Genomic DNA, 24,633 nt, shown 5'->3' with positions numbered 1-24,633 from the left:
GAGTTTCTGTCCCAGCTTCCTTCAGTGATGAGCAGCAGTGTGGAAGTATAAGGCGTGTAAGCCCTTTCCTCCCAGATTGCTTCTTCTGGTCACGGTGTTTCGTCGCAGCACTGGAAACTCTAAGACACATGCTGAGGACACGCGGCTATACAAGAGTGGCCCCCCACCCCCAGGGAGTTGTTGGTCAGAGAGCTTCCTCCTTGCTGCTAGACTTCATAACTTGGGAAGGTGCTGTGCAGATTGCTGGCGGAAGGTTTTACTCAGCTGTGGACTCCAGGTGCCTCACTAGTCATCAGCCAGGCAAGGTGTGCCCACGGTGAAATACGGGCAGATACGGGTAACCAACAGCTTTCTGGTTAGACTTGAGGCCTATGACCCACGAAGGAATTCATGTCTGATACCGTAAACCTGGCCAAAAGCCCTGGGCTAGGGAAGTGATAGGCCCTCGTGTGGAAGCTGTAGTTGTTTTGCTAAATGGACCTGGTGTGTCCAAGAAACGGCCTTTGAAATACTCATGTGTATCCCCCACTACTGCTTCTGTCACAGAGGCTTCCTTGTGTCTGCTTGCTTTTGAGACAGGGTCTCTCCACATAGCCTTGGCTGGCCTGGAACTTGTTATATAGACCAGGCTGGCCTTAGACTCGAGAGATCTGCCTGCCTCTGCCTCCTAAGTGATGGGATTAAAGAAACTAGAGAAGCTTCTTTATGCCATGGGCAGCAGTGACTGCAGACTTGGGACTGATCAGAGTGGAAGGTTAAGTGACTGTTGCGTCACCGGTGAGAAACGCCAGGGAAGGCGGGGTAGAATGTAGGAGCTGGAGGGTGGATGGCTGTTGTCAAAAGTTATCTTTCAGCCATGATGTGGTTACTGCTCTCTTGAACTCACAGCACAAAACCTGGATGAGCCTGGAGGGACACCGATGCTCGAGGTAAGGTTTGCAGCGGAGCAAGACAAGCTTTCTTTAGTGTGTGGCCCTGGGAAGGGGCCCATGCGCCTGCAAATGATCTCTCATCCATGCTGCAGTCAGCAACCCTAAGGAAACTCGTTGAGTCACCCAAAAGGGAGGCATGAAAGTACAAGAAGGACTAGTCTGGAAGGACTAGTCTGGAAGAGGAAGGGGGTCAGAGGGATATGGAAGAGGGGCAGGGTGAGGTAATGGAAATGGAAATGATCAGGATATATTATACACATCTTTGAAAATGTCGTAGTGAAATCAGCATTGTGTATAATCAATGCATGCCAATAACATATATATAATGATATATATATGGAGAACTGAACTGGCCTGCAGCTATGGCCTCTGCAGTGACCACAAGTGGCCACTGGGGGCCGCCACAGTCCTGACTGTGCTGTCTGGATATTGGCTCTGCCTCACCTGGGGAAGGCTCTGGAGACTGGAGACAGGGACGCCCCTGCCAACTCACCTCATACACTGCTGACTGAATAAATGACAAAGCTGGTTTTGATTCAGTTCTAGGTCAGAAGAAAGCCACCTCCCATGTCTGAGGAAACTGGGTTAGCTGAACCTAGACCTCCACCCCTACCAGTCAGGATCTGAATTTACAAAGCCCCCCCCCTCCAGCAGAGGGCTTACTCTCCCCAAGGAGGGCCCTGAGACCTCTCATCTGGACCCACGGGCTCCTAATCCAGGACGTCGGTTTGCAGGGAGGGAGAAGACTGCTGAGGCCCGCCGGACAGGAGGAGGTAGGTGTGTCAGCTGAAGGCTCCCACGTAGAGTAGGAGAGGGCGAGGGGCCCTGTGCCCTTGGTCAGGCCCTGGTGGATGCCTTCTGCCTGCCTCCATACATTTGCGAAATCCCACAGCTAGAGAGAGGCCATACTGGTAGGTCAAGATCTGATTGTCCTGGAAGGTTCCAGACATTGGTGTGACTGTGGGTGGCGGCTGAAGCCAGAGCCAAGGACGCTGGGCCCTCAGGGAAGGCCCCTCCTGGACCTTCACTTCCTGCCACCCGGAGGCTCCGCAGCTCCCAGTGGCCTCAGCAAGACTTGCAGGCTGAGGCAAGCATTGCCCGCAGGGAGGGAGGGCCCCGCCTCCACGACGCCGGCCCCGCCTCCGGGACTTCAGCCCCGCCTCCGGGACTTCAGCCCCGCCTCCGGGACGCCGGCCCCGCCCACTGTCCCCTTACCACCAAGTATTTCAGAGCCCTGTCAGTGACGCTGGGGTCTGAGAAGCAGCCAGCCCAGAGTGGGGTGAGGTTGGAGGGATAAAACTCCAGGTTCTTCTCCCGTTTTTCCAAGTCATAGTCGAACCAGGCTCCCTTCTGCTCGTCCCACAGGACGGCCTCCATGGCAGCCAAGCGCTGGGACCGCAAGTTTCTGTACTTTGTGGCCTCGGTGTCATTCCCTGTGTGGCATTGCCTTTAGTATCACAAGCTATTGGGATGTATAGGGGGCTTTCACCCCCACCCCAAGGAATTTCTAGGTCAGGCGGGATCATCTTTTAGCTCCACTTTCTGCGGGCAGATCTAGCCTGCCCTGGCATCGCTGGGCTATCTGTTGCATCCCGTGTGTGAAGCAGAGGCTCGCTTCAGGCCGTGTGTTAACATTATCTCTTGTTATGGACAGTAACTGTTCCACAAGAGATGGTCCTGTGCTCAGCACAGTTCTTAGGGACCTTCTCTTCTCCAAAGTCCTCGTTCTATAGCTTAGGACAAAATCTAATTGTCTCTGATTGCTCCCTTTATTTTTTATTATTTTGTGTACTTGCACACATAAGGTGTATGTGCACATTTTGGGGTGAGTGAACACATGGAGGCCAGAGAAGGAGGGTACTACAATATCCTCTAGAGTTTCTCATTGACCTGTGCTTGGACTCTACAGATACTTTTTTTTTTTCTGAGACAGGGTTTATCTGTGTAGCTTTGGAGGCTGTCCTGGAACTCGCTTTGTAGACCAGGCTGGCCTTGAACCCACAGAGATCCATCCGCCTGGGTCTCTGCCTCCCGAGTGCTGGAGTTAAAAGGATGTGCCATAACTGGGTGGTGGTGGCGCACACCTTTAATCCCAGCACTCGGGAGGCAGAAACAGGCGGATCTCTGTGGGTTCAAGACCAGCCTGGCTTACAGGAGCTAGTTTTTTGTTTGTTTGTTTGTTTTTTGTTTGTTTGTTTGTTTTTGAGATAGGGTTTCTCTGTATTGTTTTGGAGCCTGTCCTGGAACTCACTCGGTGGACCAGGCTTGGTCTCGGACTCACAGAGATCCACCTGCCTCTGCCTCCCAAGTGCTGGAATTAAAGGCATGCGCCACCACCGCCCAGCCAGGAGCTAGTTCTATAGCAGCCTCCAAAGTCGCAGCAGAGAAACCCTGTCTCGAAAAACCAAAAAAAAAAAAAAAAAAAAAAAAAAAGCACATGCCACCATCATCTGGCAGAAGCTTCCTTTCCCACCATACCCTGCAACTGGTCATTCACTGGTCTTCAAAATGCATCCCTTATAGACCTGCTCGGTGCCATTCCCAGCCCTATCCCCAGAGCTCTGGTCCTCTCCCCTCCAGCCATCTCCATCTGTCTGGCCTGTTCCTACTTCTGTCCCAGACACCTGGGACTTTGTGACTCTTGAAAGACATCTCAGGGCCTTTGTGCTTTAGACTCCTTGCCTGGCTGTCCCCTCTACCTACTCAGGGATACTTCTGCCCACCTCCTCTGAGATATGTCCCATTCTGTAGAACACCCCCTGCTCACCCGTCACATGGTTCCCCAGCTCCTCCCTCTCCTTGAATCTTTACTGTTGGTGCAAGGACAGGTGATGGGAATGGGGTGAGAATTCTGGAGGCCCACAGAATGAGGCAAGACCGTGCCCTCATCGCAGCTCCTGCTGCAGAAGCTGAGGCTCAGAGGAAGGTTTGGCTTGCCCTGGGTCACAGAGAGCAGCAGGCTAGGCTGAACCCCATGGGCTCCTGACATGCCCTAGGCTCCCCTCACATCCAGGCTAAGAAATGTTTGCTTGCACAATAGAGAGAACAGCCCTGAAAGCCCAAATAACAGCCCAGACAGAAGGCTCTGGCCATCAGCACAGAGGGTGAGCTCTGGCCAGCAGCTCCAGGGCCTCGTGTGGCTATAGGCTGTCTCAAAGGTGTGAGGTTTGGTGTTGAGGGAGCCATCTGTGCAAGGAAACAGGCTGACACTTCCCCTTCCAGAGAACTGCCCAAGGTCTGCCACGGAGACTTGCTTCAGTGGGCAACCTGGTGGCAGAAGGGGGTGCTTGGTGGTGGGACCTCTTGGAGTTCTGTGTCCTGCTCTGGGCTGTTCCTTGGACAGGAAAGACCCTGGTAAGGAAAGGGCGAGGCTTACAGGGCAGAGGTGAAGGAGAGCTATACTTGAACCGTAGAAAGGGAGGGGTGGGGGTGTGGCCAGGAACAAGGGACTTGCTTCTCTGCAGTCTAGTGCCAGCTTGATCCTTGCAGTGCCACCCAGGGCAGAGCCTCCCATCTCAAACCACAGCCACCTGTGGATCAAACACCAGCCCTCGCACACACAGGCAGGTGGGGCAGGGTGTCTCAGGCACCCTTCTTCCTTTCTGCACAGGACAGCAATTTTGCAGAAAGGGAGTGGAGGCTGAACCTGGCCCCACGCCAGCCAGCTGCGGCTTTCCGCACAGCTTCTGCCTATTCTGTGCCCAAACTCTTGCTAGCACCCCGACCACTGTGGCTTCCTGTCTCCCCGTGGGAACATGGCATGGGGTCAGGGGACCCACCATGCCCAAGTGACTGAGCTGCTCCCTGCTAGACCAGGTGTTTCACTGCCACAACTCATGTCAGTGAGGTCTGTGCCTCCTGGTGCTCTCACTGAAGCCATGCTGTCCCCATGGTTGATCTCTGCCCAGCCTGAGATTTGCAGTGTTAGTAAATCTCTATGAGAGATCAGAACGAAATCCCAGCAAACCCAGTGACCGTGCAGGCCAGAAGGGGGCACCAGATCTCATTACAGACGGTTGTGAGCCACCATGTGGTTGCTGGGAATTGAACTCAGGACCTCTGGCAGAGCAGCCAGTGCTCTTAACTTCTGAGGCATCTCTCCAGTTCTGTTTTAGGGTATCTTACTACTATATAGACCACACAGGCTTTGAATTCACAGAGATCCACCTGTCTCTGTCTTCGGAGGGCTGGGATTAAAGGTGTGTGCCATTATGTTCTACTAGGTTTTCATTTTTATTAGGCTTATTTTTGCTGGGTGGTGGTGGTGCTCACCTTTAATCCCAGAACTTAGGAGGCAGAGGCAGACAGATCTCTGTGAATTCAAGGCCATTGGTCTACAAAACTACATAGAGAAACCCTGTCTGGAAAAACAAACAAAAACCAAAGCAAACAAAAAAGAACTTTTTGTTCTTCATCTCCATCCCTCCATGACATTTCCAGCCAGGTGCCAATGTCTCCATGCCCCTCCCCCCGCAGCCCCTGCATGTCCTTAGAGGCCAGATGTCAGCATTGAGGTCTTTCTCAGTCACTATTTTAATTTGGGGGAAGGGTTTCCTGCAAACCCAGAGCTCACCATTTGACTAGACTGGCTGGCTAGGCATTCCCAGGGACACTCCTGTTTCCACCTCGATAGCACTGGGACTACAGGCAAGCGCTGGAAATCCAAACCTAGATTCTTGTGTTTGCGAGGCAAGCACTCTAGAGCTGGAGTCATCACTCCAGGCCCGGCATTGGAGCTCTTCAGTATTGTTGCCTGCCTGCCTTAACTGTGGCCAGCTGAGGGTATAGGAAGAGTTCAAAATGGCCAGCCCTGAGAAGATACATAAAAATAACATTATACAAACTGAGCAAGCTGTATTTGTGTATTTAGGAGCGTGTGTGCACGCTCACACACACACACACCATATGCATGTAAGTATCTAACAACAATTAATGAAGAGGCCATTGATTTGAAAGAGAACAAGGAGAGGTATATGAGAGGGTTTGGAGGAAGGAATGGAAAGGGATACATGAAGCAGTGATACTATAATCAAAAGATAAAAAAGCAATTGTTTAGATGCTACAATGCTACATAGGAATGTGTCAGCCACCGCTCTAGTGGTTCCGACCATGACCGCTCGCCTCCACGCACTTGCTAGCCACATGCGCACCTGGTCCAGCTACCTGCACTTGGTTGCATTTTCAGGCAAAGAGCTCCTAATTTTCTGGAAGCTCAGGGATGCCAGAATGGCATGACTCCATCATTCCAGCCCTGGAGTGCTGACACAGTTAATGTCATGACCAGTGACAAAAGTGTCTGCATTCAACAATCTGTTAAGCAGTCACACATGCCATGCATTGTCTTGTGTCCTGCTATATGTCGTCAGTTGGAAAGTCAGCCCCATTTGACAGGAGAGGAAAGGGCCTATGTGGCCACAGGCTGGCCCTGAACAGCAGCTTCCAGCCTGAAGAGTTGCAGGCATCCGGTGATGGGAGGCAACAGAGACATGGGATGGCGGGCTGGGCAGGGTGACTGATCCTCTGAGCACCAATAGGAAGTCACACACCGTTCACTCTCCTAAAATAGCTGTGCACCTGCAGAGAAGCAGTTTCTGTTGTGGTGAGAAACAGTGGAAGACGAAATACAAAGGCCAGCCAGCACCACAGTGGTCCTGACTGAGGTAACAATTCTTTTCTGTGGTGAGGCTGCTGCGGCCTCACACCTCCCACTCATTGTCAATCAGTGCCACTTGTGGCCATAGCCCCTCAAGCCACAGAGACACCTGTGTTGTGCAGAGGGGCAGCCAAGCCCATGCCCGGATCACCTGCCTGGACTGCTGAGGCTGAGGCTACCTCCAGTGAAAGCCTCAGAGACCTGGGCCTGGGTTTTGCCACATTTGGTCTCCACAAGTACAGATGAGTGAGAAACACTGTGTTGGAGTCTCAGTTTCCTCTTTTTGCAAAGTGGGAATAATGATAGCTGTCTTCAAAGGCTGTGGTGATGCAGTCCACAGGTGGTCAGTTGAGACAGTGCCTGCTCTGTTTGTGGGTGGGGAAGCTCCAGTCTCCTTCCCCACTGTGCAGACCTGTCACAGGACTGAAGAATAGTCCACTGGCTTGAGAGAAGGCATGTTTAAGGCATGATTAGGGTGCTGGCTAGTTTTATTATGTAAACTGGACAAAAGTGGGTGGGTTCATCCCTGGGCTGGCAGTCCTGGGTTCTTTAAGAAAGCAGGCTGGGCAAGTCATGGGGAGAAAGCCAGTAAGCAGCATCCTCTGTGTTCTCTGCATCAGCTCCTGCCTCCAGGATCCTGTTCTGCTTGAGTTCCTGTCTTTTCTTCTCCAACTTGCTTTGGTGGTGGTGTTCCCTCACAGCTACAGTAACCGCCTGAGACAGGTCTTTCTAGGAGAACCTCCTCAGTCACCACCAAAAGAGCTGCTCCTGGACCCTCCTGCTTCTGTGACACCAGCCTGTGGCCTGAGACAATATCTGCATAGCATAAAGGTCAGAGGAGTAAACAGCAGCTTCAAAGCATTGGTGGGGACAATGTCCCACAAGGCATTGCCCTGGTCTTTGAGCCCCATAGTTACTCACATGAGAACAAAACAGCATGAGTGACAGCTCAGGGATGCCTAGGGCCACAGGCACCACAGCAAGGGAAATAGAGACCCAGAAGAGAGAGAGGAGAGGACAGGAGACAGACAGATGAACCACATAAAACAGCAGAATCAAGCGGGGCGTTGGTGGCACACACCTTTAATCCCAGAACTCGGGAGGCAGAGGCAGGTGGATTTCTGTGAATTTGAGGCCAGCCTGGTCTGCATTGTGATTTCCAGAACAGCCAGGGCTACACAGAGAAATCCTGCCTCAAACAACAGCAACAGCTTCCCCACCCCGCAAAAAAAGGCAGAAAATTGTGGAGGTGGGATAAGCAAAGGTGTCTTGAATTCTGGTGGGTGGGGGTTGCTCTACAATTTGGCTTTTTCCCCCTTTTTTTTTCCCAAGACAGGTTTCTCTGTAGCAGCTCTGGTTATCCTGGAACTTGCTTTGTAGATCAGGCTGTCCTTGAACTCAGAGATCTGCCTATCTCTGACTCTTGAGTGCTGGGATTAAAGGCCTGCACCACCATGCCCAGCCAATATGATGCTCCCTACCCCCACCCACCACTGCTTGGAAAGACATAAAACATACAGCAGCCAGCATAATTTAGAAGAAAGCATTAGCCAGGCATGGGGTGCGGGCCTGTGGTCCCAGCTACTGCAGAGGCTGTAGTGAGAGGACTCCTGAGCACAGTGATCAAGACCTAAGCAATGTAACAGACTTGTAAAAAGAGAGGGGTGGGGAAGAAAGGAGACAGCATTGCAATGATTATTGGATCAACCAGGGGCCTTGAATCTTTCATTAGTTCTGACAACTTTTCGACAGTGCCTGTCCTTTCTTCTCACTCCTTCTGTCATTTCCCTTTTTCTTTTCTTTCCTCCTCTTACTGGGATAGGGATGCTCTGGGCAGGCTGCTTTATGAAACTGCTGGTTCCTATGTATTTCCCTCAAGTTCAAAGTAACATTCATATGACATCCTTTGTCACATATTTTCATCTTCCACAAGTTCTATTTTCTTTTTCTTTTTTTGAGACAGGGTTTCTCTGTATTGCTTTGGAGGCTGTCCTGGAACTAGCTCTTGTAGGCCAGGCTGGTCTCGAACTCAGAGATCCGCCTGCCTCTGCTTCCCAAGTGCTGGGATTAAAGGCGTGTGCCACCACTGCCCGGCTGTAATAAAAAGGAAGGTTTTAACTTTAACAGTAAAATTATATATAACAAAACAGTTATCAAGCAAGAACAATACTTAACAATATTTAGTCCACTAACATTTGGCAAATTTTAAAGAAAATAATCTATCATCTATCCTATCTTTGTGAGTCTAAAGTTTTATATGTAACTTATCTTTTATCATAACTAAGGAAAACCATAACCATAACTCTCTGTCTTCAACTCTTTCAAAGACCTCAGGATAATATATAAACTCTAGAATTGACAGACATCTTGCTGCCTGGACAGTCACCCAAAGTTCTTTTGTAATATGGGGCATCCATCTTCAGCCTATAGGCCTAGAGTGTCAGCAAAGTAGGACATCTGAAACTGTCCGCCTTTATTGGCAGTCTGTCAGTCATTTTCTGTGTCCTGAAGAATGTCTGGCAGACTCTTCCATGAAGCAGGAACTCTTGAAGGACTTTCCCATCTTGTTTTGGTAAGTTCAGCAGTCACTTTTCCTGCATGTCCAGCTTATGCAGCAACAGTTAAACAGTTCAGGCAAGGACAGTTTCTTGCCCAAATGACTAGTCTTGCCATATTAAGAGCAAACTCCATAACGAGTCTGAGGCCCATCTTCCTCTCTGAAAAGTAACTGGTGTTGCCAGGAGCAGTTGCGTCTTACTGTCATGAAAGACCCTAATAATTCATTTTAAATACCATATTCTGGGGGGCTGGAGAGATGGCTCAGCGGTTAAGAGCACTGACTGTTCTTCTAGAGGTCCTGAGTTCAATTCCCGGCAACCACATGGTGGCTCACAACCACCTTGAATGGGATCTGGTGCCCTCTGCTGGCATGCAGGCAGAAGGTTGTATACACACACACACACACACACACACACACACCATATTCTGTAGGTCTTTGAAAGGTTTGAAGAGTATCCATCTCAAATATATTTCTGTATATCTAGAAAACCTAACTAACCTAAATATAAATTTAGACTATTATAGGTGACGATATATGTAATCTGTATTTAATTATACATTTTAAAAAGAGCTGCATATACACAATATCTAAACAAGAGTAAAAGTATACCTATAACAAAATTGACCTTAAAATTTTATCAATAAACCAAAAATCCTCAAGGGAGTGTGCTCCTGGAATCTATACCATCTTACAGCATGGAGCTCATCCCTTACAGCAATCTCAAGGGGCTGATTACTCGTCCCCATGCCATCACAAAGAAATGTCACAAGAGCTGACTCTCAAGGTGGATACCCAGGTGTGACTTTCACTTTTTTGGGGGGGGGGATGGGACAGGGTTTCTCTGTATCCCTGGCTGTCCTGGAACTTGCTCTGTAGACCAGGCCTCCAACTCACAGATCCGCCTACCTCTGCCTCCCGAGTGCTGGGATTCAAGGCGTGTGCCACCACATCACACTCCCAGCACTTGGGAGGCAGAGGCAGGCGGATCTCTGTGAGTTCGAGGCCATCCTGGTCTACAGAGCAAGTTCCAGGACAGCCTCCAAAGCCACAAAAAAACCATCTTGAGAAACAAACAAACAAAAAAAAACATTAGTATGGCGGCGCATGATTTGAGTCCTTTGAGATTTGAAGCCTGCCTTGGGCTTTTGCAATAGGCAAAGTGCATATGCTTTGGGGTTGTTTTTTTCAATCATACAATACTTTGGAGTTATCTTTCTTGCATATACAATATTGTTGTGGCATGCCCACCCACACAGTTTATGGGTATTTATAGAAGTGTGCTAAGACTAGAATTGCAAATTCAAACTGCCACCACCCAGTGAATGGTGCTGTCTGCCAGTCGTCCCTGACCCCGTCTCCACTTGAGGCTGATTGATCTTTCATTAGCACATCTGCTGCAGTAAGCAGCTCCCGGGAGAGGACGGGCAAAGGTGGTCTTGGGAGAGCTTGGCATCTCAGTTTGTCTAGTTTGCCTGTAGTTCAGACTTCTGAACACACTCTGACAATAATTCTGGGAGTTGATGACTTAGAATCCCAACCGATCTTGGCTCTTCACCTCTGCTATGAAAACTGTTTGCAGCAGGAAATCTAGGGTGGATGACAGAGGCCTCCAAATTTATTCAACTAGGCTACCAAGAAGCCCGATGAGAACACTGGGCTGTTTCACCACCTCAAATACAAGAGTAAAATGTTCTGAGTCCTAAAGGCACAACCTGCTTCAGGAACATACATACAAGACACACTTGGAGTTCCAGTGGGCTTTTATTGAGATAAATTAACAAAAAGAAAATAATAATCAAGATTTTACCAACCATCTTTTCTGAACCATGTATAAACTCTGTAAAGACTCAGGTCCATAGACATGTACATACAACGTAACACATCCCAACAAAAACATACTCCCACTGGAACATTTGCCAATTAAACAGAGAGCCAATTTTCCCTTTCCCCAAAATGTTTTCAAAAATTTAAGTTCCCACTGCTCAAAGTGGAACTGGTCCCTTGTGGCTAGGGACATTAGAATTTTCTTATTTTTACTGAACAAAAATTGTAATTTTTTTTTCTAATTTGTTTTGCTTCAAATAAGGGAAGTGACTTTGTTTTCTCCAGGCACCCTTCCCAAGAACCACTGGTTAAAATACAGCAGCTGTATCTTTAACTAACCCAGGCCCACCCTCCCCTGCCCTGCCCAGCCTTGTCTACTGGAGATTTAAATACACTTCTGTTGGAGTCTGTCAGCTGTGGAGGGGCAGAGTCCAGGCCAGGCTAGCTCCCTCTGACCTCATACTGGTTACAACCCTTGGACACTTAACTCTTTATTCCAAAGATGAGTTTTTGCATCAGAGAAGAAAATAGATTTGCTTTGGGAGTTTTAAAAAACTATCTTTATGAATATAAAGTAGAACTACAAACTCACCAAAGTCCACATAAATTCACCCAAAAGCTGGCTTACTTCACCTCCCATGAGGCCAATAATTTTGCCTGACAAAGATATTTGGCAAGAAAATCATTCCACAGTAACAATTTTAAACACAGAAACTTGAAAAAAAATGTATCCAATTAAAATAACATGGCTTAATTCCCAAGAACTTATTTCATCTTTTTGTTACTCATCTGAAGGTCAGGAGTGTGGCTAAAGGCAGTTCCCCATGAGGTTATGAACTTCCAAAGTGTTTCTAAATCCTTAGTGCAGACACCCTCCCTGTGGGGACACAGTACCCTCCCCTCCCACCCACATTAAAAAAAAAAGAAAAAAAAAACCCAAATCAAATGATCAGAACGAGATGTTTTGTTTCCAACACTTCTCAAAGCTTTGTGCTGTGTGCTGTTCTGAGCACGATGGTGTCCAACACAAAGCAAGTGGCCAGGGAAAGATGCCCTCATCTCATTCTGAAGATGACTTATGACAACCACCCACCCCACCCCAGACTATGGCCAACCCAGTGTTATGCTGGTACTCATTTGGAAGTAATTTAGAACTATTTAGACTTTGCAGGAAAAATGACTTTTATGGTAAATGCATTCCATTCCATAGGAAAGTTTTGTTCACCTTCAGAACATAAAGGGAGAGAAAAACAAAGCAGGCCCTGAGGCAGCAAGGTGTGTAAAAGTCTTGTAACTTATTACACAACTATATGACCAGAAGCCAAAACCACCGAGAGGTGGATATAGTCTGAATATTAAAAATAGGATGTAGTCCTCTCACCCAAATGAACCACTGGAAAAACAAAACCATTACTTTATAAATTACTGGAAAGAACCTGAAAGAATTTCCAATAGTATCAATGTTCCTTATTAGGAGGGATTAAAAAAAAAAAAAAAAAAAGACCAGGCATTGAGCCGGTCAGTAGGGCATCTTCCCATACCAGCTCATGCGAGCCGAGCACCACACTCACCGAGGCCTCTCCACTGTCCTGCGGTGGTGCCAGCTAGTCCAAGTGCCACAACTCATCAGAGACTATTCAATAATGCTCTCCACGTGGAGTCTGTGCTTTAAGAGGGACCTGTAGGCATGTGGCACCCGGCAGGGCAGCCCAAGGTTGGCAAGAGACTGCATTTTGTTGACTCACCCACATGCCCTCTGGCGAGATACCAATTGCATTTATACTCCTTTCCTGCGATGTTCTACATGGACGATCCCTCTCATCTCGCCAAAGGCAGGAAGAGAGCTGCATCAGTACAAGGGCAAGATTTGTTGTCAAAAGGAGATAATTAAGACCCCTCCCCCACCCTCCCTAAAAAAGTGACTTCCTTAATTTGGTTTATGTTTAGTAACCAACATCAACTGGACTTGCCTTTTGGGGGTTTGTACTGTGCAGCTCTTGCTACAGTTGTTACAGAGTTGGGGTTATGTCTGATCAGGAGGCATCTGTAGGATTTTGATCCCCAAGGAATTTGGGATGAGTCACAAACAGTTTTGCTTTAGAGCTAGGTAAAGTCAAAAAGCAACTGTGAACAATTGATTCCTTTATTCAGGTGAGTTAGCATGAAAGCATACAAGATACACCTTGTCATAGTTTTAAGGTTTTGAAAAATGATGGAATATGGAAATCAATTTTTTAATTGGTATTTTTTTTTTTTTTTTTGCTTTTTTTGTTCCCTAGATGCCTCCTGACTGACCTAGTACACTGGGTTAAAAGGGAATTAAAAACATTTTTTTAAAAAAAAGTTCACTGGTTTTGATTCATCTCACTCCTTTTGCCTGGAGATCAGGCCAAACATCAAGCATGTTGGGAGGGGCACAATCTGAAGCAACACTATCTACCTAAAGCGTCTGCCAGCGATTTACAGTGCAAAGTGACAGGCAGGACTCTTGTCACGGTGGCACGGACAACAGGCAAGCAGCTTTCTGCAGCATGGGTGTTAACAGCTCTCAGGGTTGCCCAGTCCTGCTAAAGTGTATGTCACAAGGAGGGCCAAGGGCAACTCGCTCCCCCGCCACAGGTGATTGAAGACAGCTAAGCTCCACAACTGCCAAGCCCATGGAGCCCGCACTGGCTGGTCCTCTAAGTGCAAGTGCAGGCTTCACATACACTGCTCTCACACTGCACTCCATACCCTTTTCATACTCCAGGAAGAGGAGCCTTTGTCCCCTGTGCAGAACTTGGGAAGTTCCTCAAACTTTTAGAGCAGGAGAACCAAATCACAGAGCTTCTCAAAGCCCTCGGGCATCACAGGTTCCCGATACTTCCTTCATCTCTGCTAAACCACTGCAAATGCACTACAAGAGCAGTGTGGCAGCAGACTGCATCCTGGGCTTCTGGGCCCTTTTCAACACAGGGCCCTGCAGAGGTCTGCTTCCTACAGTTAGAGGCCAAAGCACAATTTAGAATTTAGTGTTGCAGAAAACTGAGCCCCTCTCATCTTTAGCTGCTCCCATAATCACTCTAATCCCCTTAATCCCAGCAACCTTCATCCAAAAAAAAATAATATATATATATGTATATATATATATTTATATGAACCCAGAAAAAAACTTATTTACAAAGTTTATACAAGTATACACATCCAATTTTCTACAGGACGCGCTTTGCCACAGAGGAAAGAGGGTCAAGGCTCCAACACATCTCCACGTCAAGTGCCATACTGCTCATGGAGGTGTGAACCAGCTTAGTGTTCTGCTGTAGAGCATAAAGGCTTGTCATATGGCTCTTGCAGTGACAGGCTGCTCTTTCCTTTGGGAGCGATGACGGTGCGTCTACTCAGCCCAGAAGAAAATTTTACTTGGTACTGTTTTGTTTTTAAATACATGTATTTACAGTGTGGATGGCCTGCAGTCGTGAATCAACTCCTCCATATAAAGAAAAGGAAAATGGCGCTGACATCACTAGTCCACCTTCCAGCCCTGGGCGTGAGTACTGGAAGAACAGGAAGAGAGACTTCAACTTGAAACGAAAATGAAGAGGCAAAGGAAAAAAAAAAAAAAAAAACAAAACAGGAAAGAAAATAGAACATGACTTGGTTGATTCCTTGGGCTGTGTGTAAAGATGATATTCTTAATGGTCTCGTAGCATAAGGCACTTCGCACAAATAAGTAATAAGCTCTTCAGGCTTAAGAAACGGATGACTAATCAGGGAGAAGTTGAAACGCAGTAGAGTCAGCTATTGGAGAATTGTAGACGGTGTGTGTTCACCAAGGTTCTTCTCTTTATAGGGTTTCTCCCCTCCTTTTCTTTTTCCTCCTTCCTTGTCCCCTTCCCCAAGAAACATTTTAAAAACCAGCAGTTAGTGCAACGAATGTTCAGTCAGCACACAGTGCAAACAAGTGGAACAAAAAACGTCTATTTCTTCTTTTCAGTTTCTCTTCACCAGTTAAAAAAAAAAAGAAAAATGTCTGAGCTCTTATATAACTCTTCATAGTTCCAAAACAAAGATGAAAAAACCCACAAAGAGAAGAGCATCCCCCCCAAAATGATGTGTCACAGATCCAAGGAGCCTTCTGCATTTTGTCAAAGCCTACAGAGAAAGTTTAGAGATTTAAAAATTAACAGAGACCTGTTTTCACAACACTCACCCAAACTCTCATCAGTACTCTCTCCTGAAACTCCTAGGATGAACTAGTTACATGAGCGTATCAAGTGGATGTGGAGATCCCACATGTAAATCTAAGTACTCGGGAGACCGAGGCATGGGTTTGTTTTAGGCAACCTAGGGCTACAGACTGTCTTGGGAAGAAAAAAAGAATCAAAAATCAACCAACCGACAACTTTTCCCCACACAACCACCTACACTCGGCTTGGAAATTCTCTGAAGCCACAGTAACAGTTAAGGCGTTTACTGCAGGACTGCAGATTGTATCTCTCAAGCCCAATCAAGGCATCTCTAGGGAAAACTCTGAAATAGCCTCTATGCTTACTGTTGTGGCCGGCTTCACACGTAACTAGAGCCACAGATACAATGTGAGAAGAGAGGGTATGTGAGAAACCAGAGGGGTATTTTAAATGGATATCTTTATAGTGTTACACATTTGATAAGGTATTGTAAGTATTTCTACCTAATTTATAAATGCACCCCCCCAAAAAAAAAGACGGGTAAAAAGGGGGAGCAGGAAATATTTTTTATGCCAAGCCTGCTAATGTCCTTCTGATTTCATTATGCCAAGAACCCAAATCTGTGTTAGGTGTCACTCACAGACATGCTTAGGAAGTTGGCCCCAGGGCAGCACTGGCTTGGACTCTGGTAACAGGGCTGTCCCACCCAGGAGACTCTTGGCTCTCATTCCTATTTATGACAATGGGCATAGCTACTGAGGTTGTAGAAGGAACTCTCACGGCTATCAGGTACGTACATGCTTGTTAAGGCTTCTCATCTTCTACAGGCTCGCTATGGTACTCTGCCACATACAGGCTCTTGTCAATGTTGCTTGGGATAGGTTTAATTTCTGTTCCCAGTTGCTCCTCAATACTTTTCAGGTTGAAGCGATCATCATATGTGATCAAGTTGATGGCTAAGCCAAGATGACCAAAGCGACCTAAAGAAAAAAAGTGTTTAATGAATTTAAAATGCCAAAAAGTTTAAAAAGTGATAAAAATGAATGTTCAAGCTTGTAATTTGTCAAAATACACAGCATTAATATTTTCAATTGGTGACATTCTGAATGACAGAAACAAGACAGAAAACACAAACAAAATAACTTAAGGTCTTTGCTTTGGCACATCAACTGTACTTAACAGATTTTTCTGAAGCAGTATTCCTTGAACCATACAGTGTAACAACTACTTATAGTCAGCTTGCAGGTACCAGGTATTGCAAAGATGTGCGCCACTTAATATGCAAATACCACATGCTTTTTTTTTTTTTCCCCGAGACAGGGTTTCTCTGTATTGTTTTGGGGCTGTCCTAGAACTCGCTCTGTAGACCAGGCTAGCCTCGAACTCAGAGATCCGCCTGCCTCTGCGCCACCCGCCCGGCTACCACATGCTTTTAAGAGACTAAAAATACCCAGACTCTGATGATGGCAAGGGTCCTGGAACCCATTTCACACAAACACTAAGGGGAAGCTCTATACCTAATTTAGTTTCTTCAAATGACAAAACAAATGCTCATTTGCATAGCTGTTAAAATACACAACTGAACAGTAGAGTATGCAGCAATTACTTTAACTTTTTTTCCTTCCTTTGGGGGGGGATATGGATACCATACAGCCTAACTTTTTGTGACAAGTTGCAGTTGCAGGTGTTTTATCTACTTGATGTGGACCCTGGGAATCAAATGAAGAGCTCTATCTCTCTAGCCCCTCAACCCACCCCAAACTTTAATCATGATCCTCCTGCCTCAGAGGATGGTTCTCATCTATGTAGTCCTGGCTGCCTTCCGAACTCATGTAAACCCAGCTGGCCTCTAACACACAGAAGTTACCTGCCTCTTCTTTCCAAGTGCACCACATCTAGCCAGCCTACCTTCAAAACCATTTTTTAAAAATTTTATTATTATTGTGTGCATGCACATATTGGCAGTTGGTTCTCTTTCTACCTAAGCTCCAGGACTGAATTCAGAGTTTGGGGCTTATGCAGCAAATACCTTTAGTAAATGACATAAGCTAGCATACACCTGTAATCATCAGGCGTGGGAAGCTGGGGCAGGTACATCTTTAAGTTCCAGGACAGCTAGTTAAGTATCCAGACCCTATCTCTAGTAACAATTGATTTATATTAATGATTTCACTGCTCTCATAGCTATTCTACTTTACTTCACAAAAGAAAAATTAGTGATTATTTCTCATCAAGATGTCTGCTAGGCAATTCCCTTTTCGCTTACCTGATCTTCCAATACGATGAAGATAGGTCTCTGCCAGCTTTGGGAAGTCAAAGTTTATTACCACATTCACAGCTTGTATATCAATACCTCGGGTAAACAGATCTTAAAAAAAAAAAGTTTTTCATTTTATTTTTGAATCAAAATGTGACTCTTGGAACCACAATGCATTAATTTCTAATGTATCCTATGTTTATTTTATTCAGTTATTACTGGCATTCTTCCATGATTACATACGTTATCACAAACAACTTTCTGTTCATGTAAAAAGAAGTCTTACAAACTAGTCTAGGGAACAGCAATGTAAGAAGATGACTGCACAAATGAGTCTTACGGGTAACTAATGATTTTCTTATTCTGCTGTCTAGTATTTAATCCAAGACTTATAAATAAATCCACAATAGTTCAGAAAAGGAATTCACTGATTATGCTTCTTTCTAGGAGTCATTCACCTGCTTATTTCTCAGCCTCCCCTTCCAAGATCATTCATAATGTAGATTCTTTTCCTTTTTGAGATAAGGTTTCTGGTAGGCCAAACTAGTCTTGAACTCATGCTCCCTTGGCAGACACCCAAGTGTGAGGAATACAAGTACTCATTGCCATACTTTGTGGACCATCTTTTTTACCCAAACTTACACAGTCTAGAAGCCAATTAATATGCCACCTCATCTGAAGCCACATGACTTTTATACTCTAATAAACACCAGGAACAGTAATAATAAACACCTTACTCCCTTGTCAATGAAGCTCAACAATTAAAAAAACCAGGAAGACACTTCTAAAAGCAGTTTTAGTACAGTTTGTGCTTGTTCATTAGAACTATTCAGAAAATGCACAAACCTGAAACCCAGTTAAAGACCACCCGTGAGGCATAATCATCAGATGAGCCCAGCGCCATTCTCAACTTCAGAAGTTCTCAAAGGGGCAGCAGGGTGTGATGAGCTGTCATGGGTTTCACTGTGTGACAAAGTAATCAGACAATAAAGAAAACAGTGGGTCCAAGAAATACAAAAACACTTACCAGTGCAAACAAGATTGCGGCATAAGCCATTTCGGAAATCATGAAAGACACGATTTCGATGTTCCTGGGGGGTAAAGAAGGATAAACTATGAGTGAAATTTATAAACAACTCAAAATTTCCACCATGGTTTCTTCATAACCCAAATTTGTTTACATAAAATATCTATGCTTCTTTTACAATTACAAAACAAAACACCAGCTTACAAACCACATATATACTAGCTTAGCTCCATCCTTAGTTTTAACTTCCCTGGTTTCAGTTACCCATAGTTAACTTGGGTCCAAAAACTTTGGAAATAATCCGTTAAGTTTTAAATGAAAGACTCCTAAGGAGCAATGTGATGTGTACCCCCTTTGTATAAGATGTGAGTTGTCATCGTGTCTAGTGTATCTACAGAGTACAAACACGACCTATGTCATTTAACTATCCTGGTTATCATAGAAACTGTCACAGTATCCATGTCTGAGAAACCTTTCTGAGCAGTCAAAAGCAGTATCACTCACAATGTTTATGTGATACACTTCATTTCATCAGGCAAGCATCTTATCATTTTGTGTCATTACAAGGAGAACAGGTATAATAAGATACTCTGAGATCATATTCATGTAGCACTTATGACAATCACTGCTATATTTGTTATTTTAGTAAATCTTTTATTACATATGTTTAAACTTTATCATAGTAGACATGCATATACAATCTGGTATTGTCTATGAGTTCAAGATGGGAGATCTTGATGCCTTTAATCCCAGCACTCGGGAGGCAGAGGCAGGCGGATCTCTGTGAGTTCAAGGCCAGGCTGGACCGACAGCCTCTGAAACAGAGAAACCCTGTCTCGTAAAACCAAAAAAAAAAAAGATGGGAGATCTTGGCACTCCCCCTTAATAAGTAAGGAGAAGTTACTGTGTATTAAAATCTAGAGCAGTGTTTTCTGTAAAAAATGTCCATATTGGCCAGGCGTTAGTGGTGCACACCTTTAATCCCAGTACTTGGGAGGCAGAGGCAGGCGGATCTCTGTGAGTTCGAGGCCAGCCTGGTCCATAAATCTAGCTCCAGGACAACATCCAAAGTAATAGAGAAACCCTGTCTCAAAAAACCAAAAAAAAAAAAAAAAGCCATGTGGTATTTGCAAGGAGATCTTTAAGCTTGGTGGTTTAAATGAAGTGTTGTTTGCTACTAAAGAATAATTCAGCTGGAAGGCAGAGGCAGGTGGATCTGTGAGTTCGAGGCCAGCCTGGTCTACAGAGTTAGTTCTAGGACAGCCAGAGCTTTATAGGGACAGAGAAACCGAAGTTCATTTGCTAGTTTTTTTTTTCCTGGTACCAGGGATTGGAACTCAGGACCTTTTGCTCTACTACTATACCCTAAGTTAAGAACAGTATATTTGGGGCTGGAGAGATGACTGCTCTTTCAGAGGTCATGAGATCAATTCCCAGCAACCATCTGTAATGGATCTGGAGTGCAGGCAGAACACTCTACACATAATAAATCTTTCAAAAAAAGAACAGTATAGCCGGGCGTTGGTGGCTCACGCCTTTAATCCCAGCACTCGGGAGGCAGAGGCAGAGGCGGATCTCTGTGAGTTCGAGACCAGCCTGGACTACCAAGCGAGTTCCAGGACAGCCTCCAAAGCCACAGAGAAACCCTGTCTCGAAAAACCAAAAAAAAAAAAAGAACAGTATATTCTCATACATAGTTATTTATAGGACATTCAGCAAAAAGAAAACAAACACTTTTTTTTTGTTAAATCTATGCAAGTTCTAGAATTACACTTACCTGCCTCATTTTAGCATGGATATAGAAGCAAGAGTAACCCAGCTGAGAAATCTTCTTGGCCAGTAATTCAACTCTTTGAGAAGAGTTGCAGAAAATGATCGACTGGTTTATCTGAAGCTGAGCACAAAAGAAACATGAGAAAGACGAATACATTTGTTTTTTTTTACCAATCTTGAAAACATTATTTAGCCAAAACTTTAAAAAGTCTAAAATTTAGAGTTTCCCAAGAAAGGTGGGAAGCTGTAAGAAAACAAAACAAAACAACAACAACAAAAAAACAACCCAACAAAAAGCAGAAATGTAGTGAAGAGTTGCTGGCAAGAACTGGTTTTCTTGCAGAAGAGTATTTCATAAGGGCCACCTAACTGCCCGAAACAAAACTACAGACTCAGTGTTCAAAGCACTCATGCTCTCCAAAGCCATTGGCAACACACTTGGTAAGAAGCAATGCTCTGGAGCTGGAGAGATGGATGGCACAGCGTTTGCAGGGGACCCAAGTTTAGTTCTTAGCACTCACATCTTGGGGTTCACAACTGCTTATAACTCTACTCCCAAGGGCTCTGAAACCTTTTCTGGACTCTTCTAGCAGCTACACTCATATGCACATAACCCCACACAGACTCATACATATACATGATTAAAATAAGTCAAACAAACAAACAAAAAGAACAACCATTGTTTCTTGGGAAAATACAAAGTTAGGTACTTGTGAGCCCCTGGACACATTTCATAAACAGCATGAAGTTTAATGTTTTCATTTCTTTAAGCATGTCTTACTAAATACATCTATAGTCTCAAACCAATATAACCCACCACTGTAAAATGCTTATCCAATCTATATTTTCCCTGCACAGTATGTGCAGGACACCATTTCAGCAATGGAGTAAGGACCATTTTGGAATGAAATCACAAACAGTTCAACGACAGAGAAATGAATGCTTATTTATAGCATGAGAGCTAAAAGAAGACATAAGATTGTCTTCTTCTTGGACCAAATTTTTATTTTTTTCCCCCGATACTGCACAAGTCTACAAAATAACCACAATACCTTTAGTGCTGATTTGAGGTCACAAATGAACTTTAGTATCACATAGAATCTGCATCATCCCGATGCAGATTAAGGTAGGTACTTAATAATAAAAGCATCCATGTCAATTAGCTTCAACTTTAAACCAACCAAAGCTGTCTTTTATAAAGCACTAAGACTTTTTTTTACAGTGAAGATATGGGGAAATAATGTAACTGTCCAATTTGCTGGAGATTAGTGGAGGAAAGGACTCAGCAAGAAAAGTCCACTACTTACCCTGGAGAAAAGTGTGTTGAGGCAGTGTACTTTTTGGCGCTCAGTTACATATGCGTAGTACTGGGTCACTCCCTTCAGAGTTAGTTCCTCCATCAGGTTAATCTCATAGGGTTTTTGCAGATGGGAATTCTGAAGGGGGAAGAGGAGTCTTAAGACTGGGTTTCCTCTCCTAAATTGCAATGCATACATTTCTTTTTTGCCCTTTTTTTTGGTCGGAGAACAATACTGGGGAATTAAACCTAGGGCTTCAGGCATAGCAGGTAAAGAGCTCTGACCCTAAACTCAATTTCCTTTCTTTTTTTCCCCAAGACAGGGTTTCTCTGTGTGGTCCTGGCTGTCCAAAAATTCCCTCTGTGAACCAGGGTGGCCTGGAACACAAAGATCCTCTTGCCCCCGCCAGTATCTGAATTCAATTTCTTGCCTCAAATTTTACTTGTTTTGTCTCTTGCTCTAATGGATGCATCTCTTTTCAAAACAAGTATTCATAAAATAAATGTAGAATGGTACACCTCAGATTCAAATGTAACCATGTTAGAGACGGGCATGGCTGTATGTGCCTGCATCCTACCACTCAGAAGGCTGAGACAGGAAGATAACCACGAGGACTACCACACAGGCAGTCTCCAGGACATGTTTTGTGTATGGGAAACACTGTAACTAATTTTACCAGCATCTATGGAATATGTCATCTTGCCACAAAGAACTAACTAAATAAAATTGCGCCTCCCTCTCCCCATCGTCGCCCCACCCCCAGACAGATTCTCACAGCCAGGCCATGGTAATAAATGCCTTTCATCTCAGCACTCAGGAGGCAGAGGCAGGTAGATCTCTGAGTTCAAGGCCAGCCTGTTGTACAGAATGAGTTCTAGGACAGCCAGGGCCACACAGAATAACCCTATCTCAAAAAACCAAAAACAAGCAACATAAAAGAGAAAGATAGAGAATATGTCTCATTATGCAGCACTGGATGGCTGGGAACTCATTATGGAAATGAGGCTGGCTTTCAGCTTATGGAGATCCAGTTTATAAAGTATAAGCCAGACGTGGCAGCACATACTTTTAATCCTAGCACTTTGGAGGGGGAGTCAGGAGATCTCCGAGTTGGAAGGTGACCTATTGGCCAGGGCTACATAGTAAGACACTGTCTCAAAAACAAAACAAAACCCCAAATTGTAATAAATCCATACATAAATCTTTACTGATCACATGAAAAGAAAATCCTGAAATAGCATAAAGCATAAAATCTGATAATAAGATGCAATTACATGTAAAGGCATACACTCATAGGTACCATGACACTAAGATTTAATACTTACCATAAACTTTTGTACACTAAGAGGGAAAGTAGCGGAATATAGTAAAATCTGCCTATTTTTAGGTAGTGTGAGAATAATATCCTCCATTATCTGCACAAAATCCTGTGACAACAACTTATCTGCCTGTAATACAAAGAAAAGGCACTTTTAAAGAGAAAGACATTAAAAGTTTTTGTTAGCATATAAACAAAGGGCAAACTACACCATACATAGGCTGCTCCTAGCCATGACATAAATTCTTTAATACATACAGTGTACCAGGTTACCAAGACAAATCCTCAGCAATTCAGAAGGGGAAGCAGGGGAAAGGAGTCAAGTACAGTGGTATACGCCTATAATCCCAGCACCCAAGTGACAAATGGAAAGTTTGAGGTCAGTCTGGGCTACACAAGGAAACTTTCTCAAAGCAGAGAGAAGAGGCTATAATCCCTACCTAACGGAAATTAAGGGGAAAAAAAGATACCATTAAAGAGGTAAAAATATATTAGTCAAAAACACAGGTTTTAAGCTAGGTGTGTTGCCATCCACCTTGTTCAAGGCCAGCCTAAACTAAATAGCAAGAGCTTGTGTAGTGGTTTGAAAGAAAATGGTCCCCAGAGAGAGAGGCATTATCAGGAGCCTTGTTGGAGGAAACGTCACTGTGGAGGTGGGCTTTACGGTCTCATACATGCTCAAGCCATGCACATTGAGACAGACCAGTTCCTGTTGCCTGTGCAAGATGTAGGACCCTCAGCCCCTTCTCCAGCACCATGTTTGCCTGCACACCACTGTGGCCACCATGATGATGATGGACTGAACCTCTGAAAAGTGTAAGCCACTCATTAAATGTTTTCTTTTATAGGAGTTGCCATGGTCAAGGTGTCTCTTCACAGCAATAGAAACCCTACTAAAACACCCTGTTACAAAACCTAACCAAACCAGCTTCTGAATTCAAATTATTTGGGCTGAAACATTTTATTCATTAGCTGTGCTATTTATCACTTAGCCATGCTTTAGCTTTCTCAAGTAGGAAAATAGGCTACATACGTCCCACAACAACTTTCTAAGATACCTAGACCTTATCAGACTGTAAAAATTATGTAAAAGCATGTTGCAATGTACTTAATGTTGACATGTCAATCAGTGAACTAGTAATCTAAAACAAACCAAACAGGAAAGTAACTGTATTCATGCATAAAGTATTGCTAGACCCAAGAGACACAGCTGAGTACTATGTTTTTATTTTTAAGACAGGGTCTCATTATGTAGCCCTGACTATCCTGAAACTTGCTGTGTAGACCAGTTAACCTCCAACTCCAGAGACCCACATGACTCTACCTCCCAGGTAAAACTCAGCTGAGTAAGGCATTTGTATTAATTAGGTTATAATCCAATGAGATAACAAATTTCAAAAAAAAAAAAAAGCAAACAGTATCAAGTAGCAGATACAAAACAAAGGGTTAAAAGACATCCCTTACATGCTTTTAAAATGTATCACTGAATAGACAAACTTAAAGTGAACTTGACTTCATTGTTTGGTAAATATCTGGATGTGTTTACTTATTCACTGTAAACAGAGCCCACAATAGTACAGAACAGTCCTTTTAAATGAAGAAACATTACCTCATCCAATACTATCATCTGGACATGGTCAACCTTTGCTACTCCTTTCTTGATAAGATCCAGGATTCTGCCAGGGGTAGCGATCACCACATGTACTACATAAGATTTACAGAGAGATTCAGAAATATATACATTGCTCATTTTAACTTATACACACAAACCTACATGGCTTTATAATATGTACTACATGTACTATGGCACTATAAATACTATTTA

At 44.6% G+C, this 24,633-nt stretch overlaps 1 protein-coding gene across 3 annotated transcripts in view; it reads right to left on the bottom strand.

Annotated features, from left to right (window-relative positions):
• Positions 1-10,887: 10,887 nt before the first annotated feature.
• Ddx6 (DEAD-box helicase 6) overlaps positions 10,888-24,633 on the bottom strand; it is a 32,365-nt gene continuing 18,619 nt past the window's right edge. For all 3 annotated transcript variants that reach the window (XM_040729726.1, XM_040729728.1, XM_040729727.1), the window contains exons 7-14: positions 24,418-24,512; positions 22,816-22,938; positions 21,500-21,628; positions 20,197-20,313; positions 18,420-18,483; positions 17,402-17,503; positions 15,933-16,115; positions 10,888-15,100 (exon numbers count right to left, since the gene is read on the bottom strand). In XM_040729726.1, the coding sequence (XP_040585660.1) occupies positions 15,940-16,115; positions 17,402-17,503; positions 18,420-18,483; positions 20,197-20,313; positions 21,500-21,628; positions 22,816-22,938; positions 24,418-24,512 (806 nt within the window). In that variant the 3' untranslated portion in view covers positions 10,888-15,100; positions 15,933-15,939. The remainder of the gene's footprint in view (positions 15,101-15,932; positions 16,116-17,401; positions 17,504-18,419; positions 18,484-20,196; positions 20,314-21,499; positions 21,629-22,815; positions 22,939-24,417; positions 24,513-24,633) is intronic.

The sequence above is a fragment of the Mesocricetus auratus genome, unplaced genomic scaffold, assembly GCF_017639785.1.
Source record: "Mesocricetus auratus isolate SY011 unplaced genomic scaffold, BCM_Maur_2.0 Super-Scaffold_100022, whole genome shotgun sequence".
Taxonomy (NCBI): Eukaryota; Metazoa; Chordata; class Mammalia; order Rodentia; family Cricetidae; genus Mesocricetus; species Mesocricetus auratus.
Note: the sequence above shows the minus strand (reverse complement) of the source record. Positions and strands in the feature narration are given on the sequence as shown.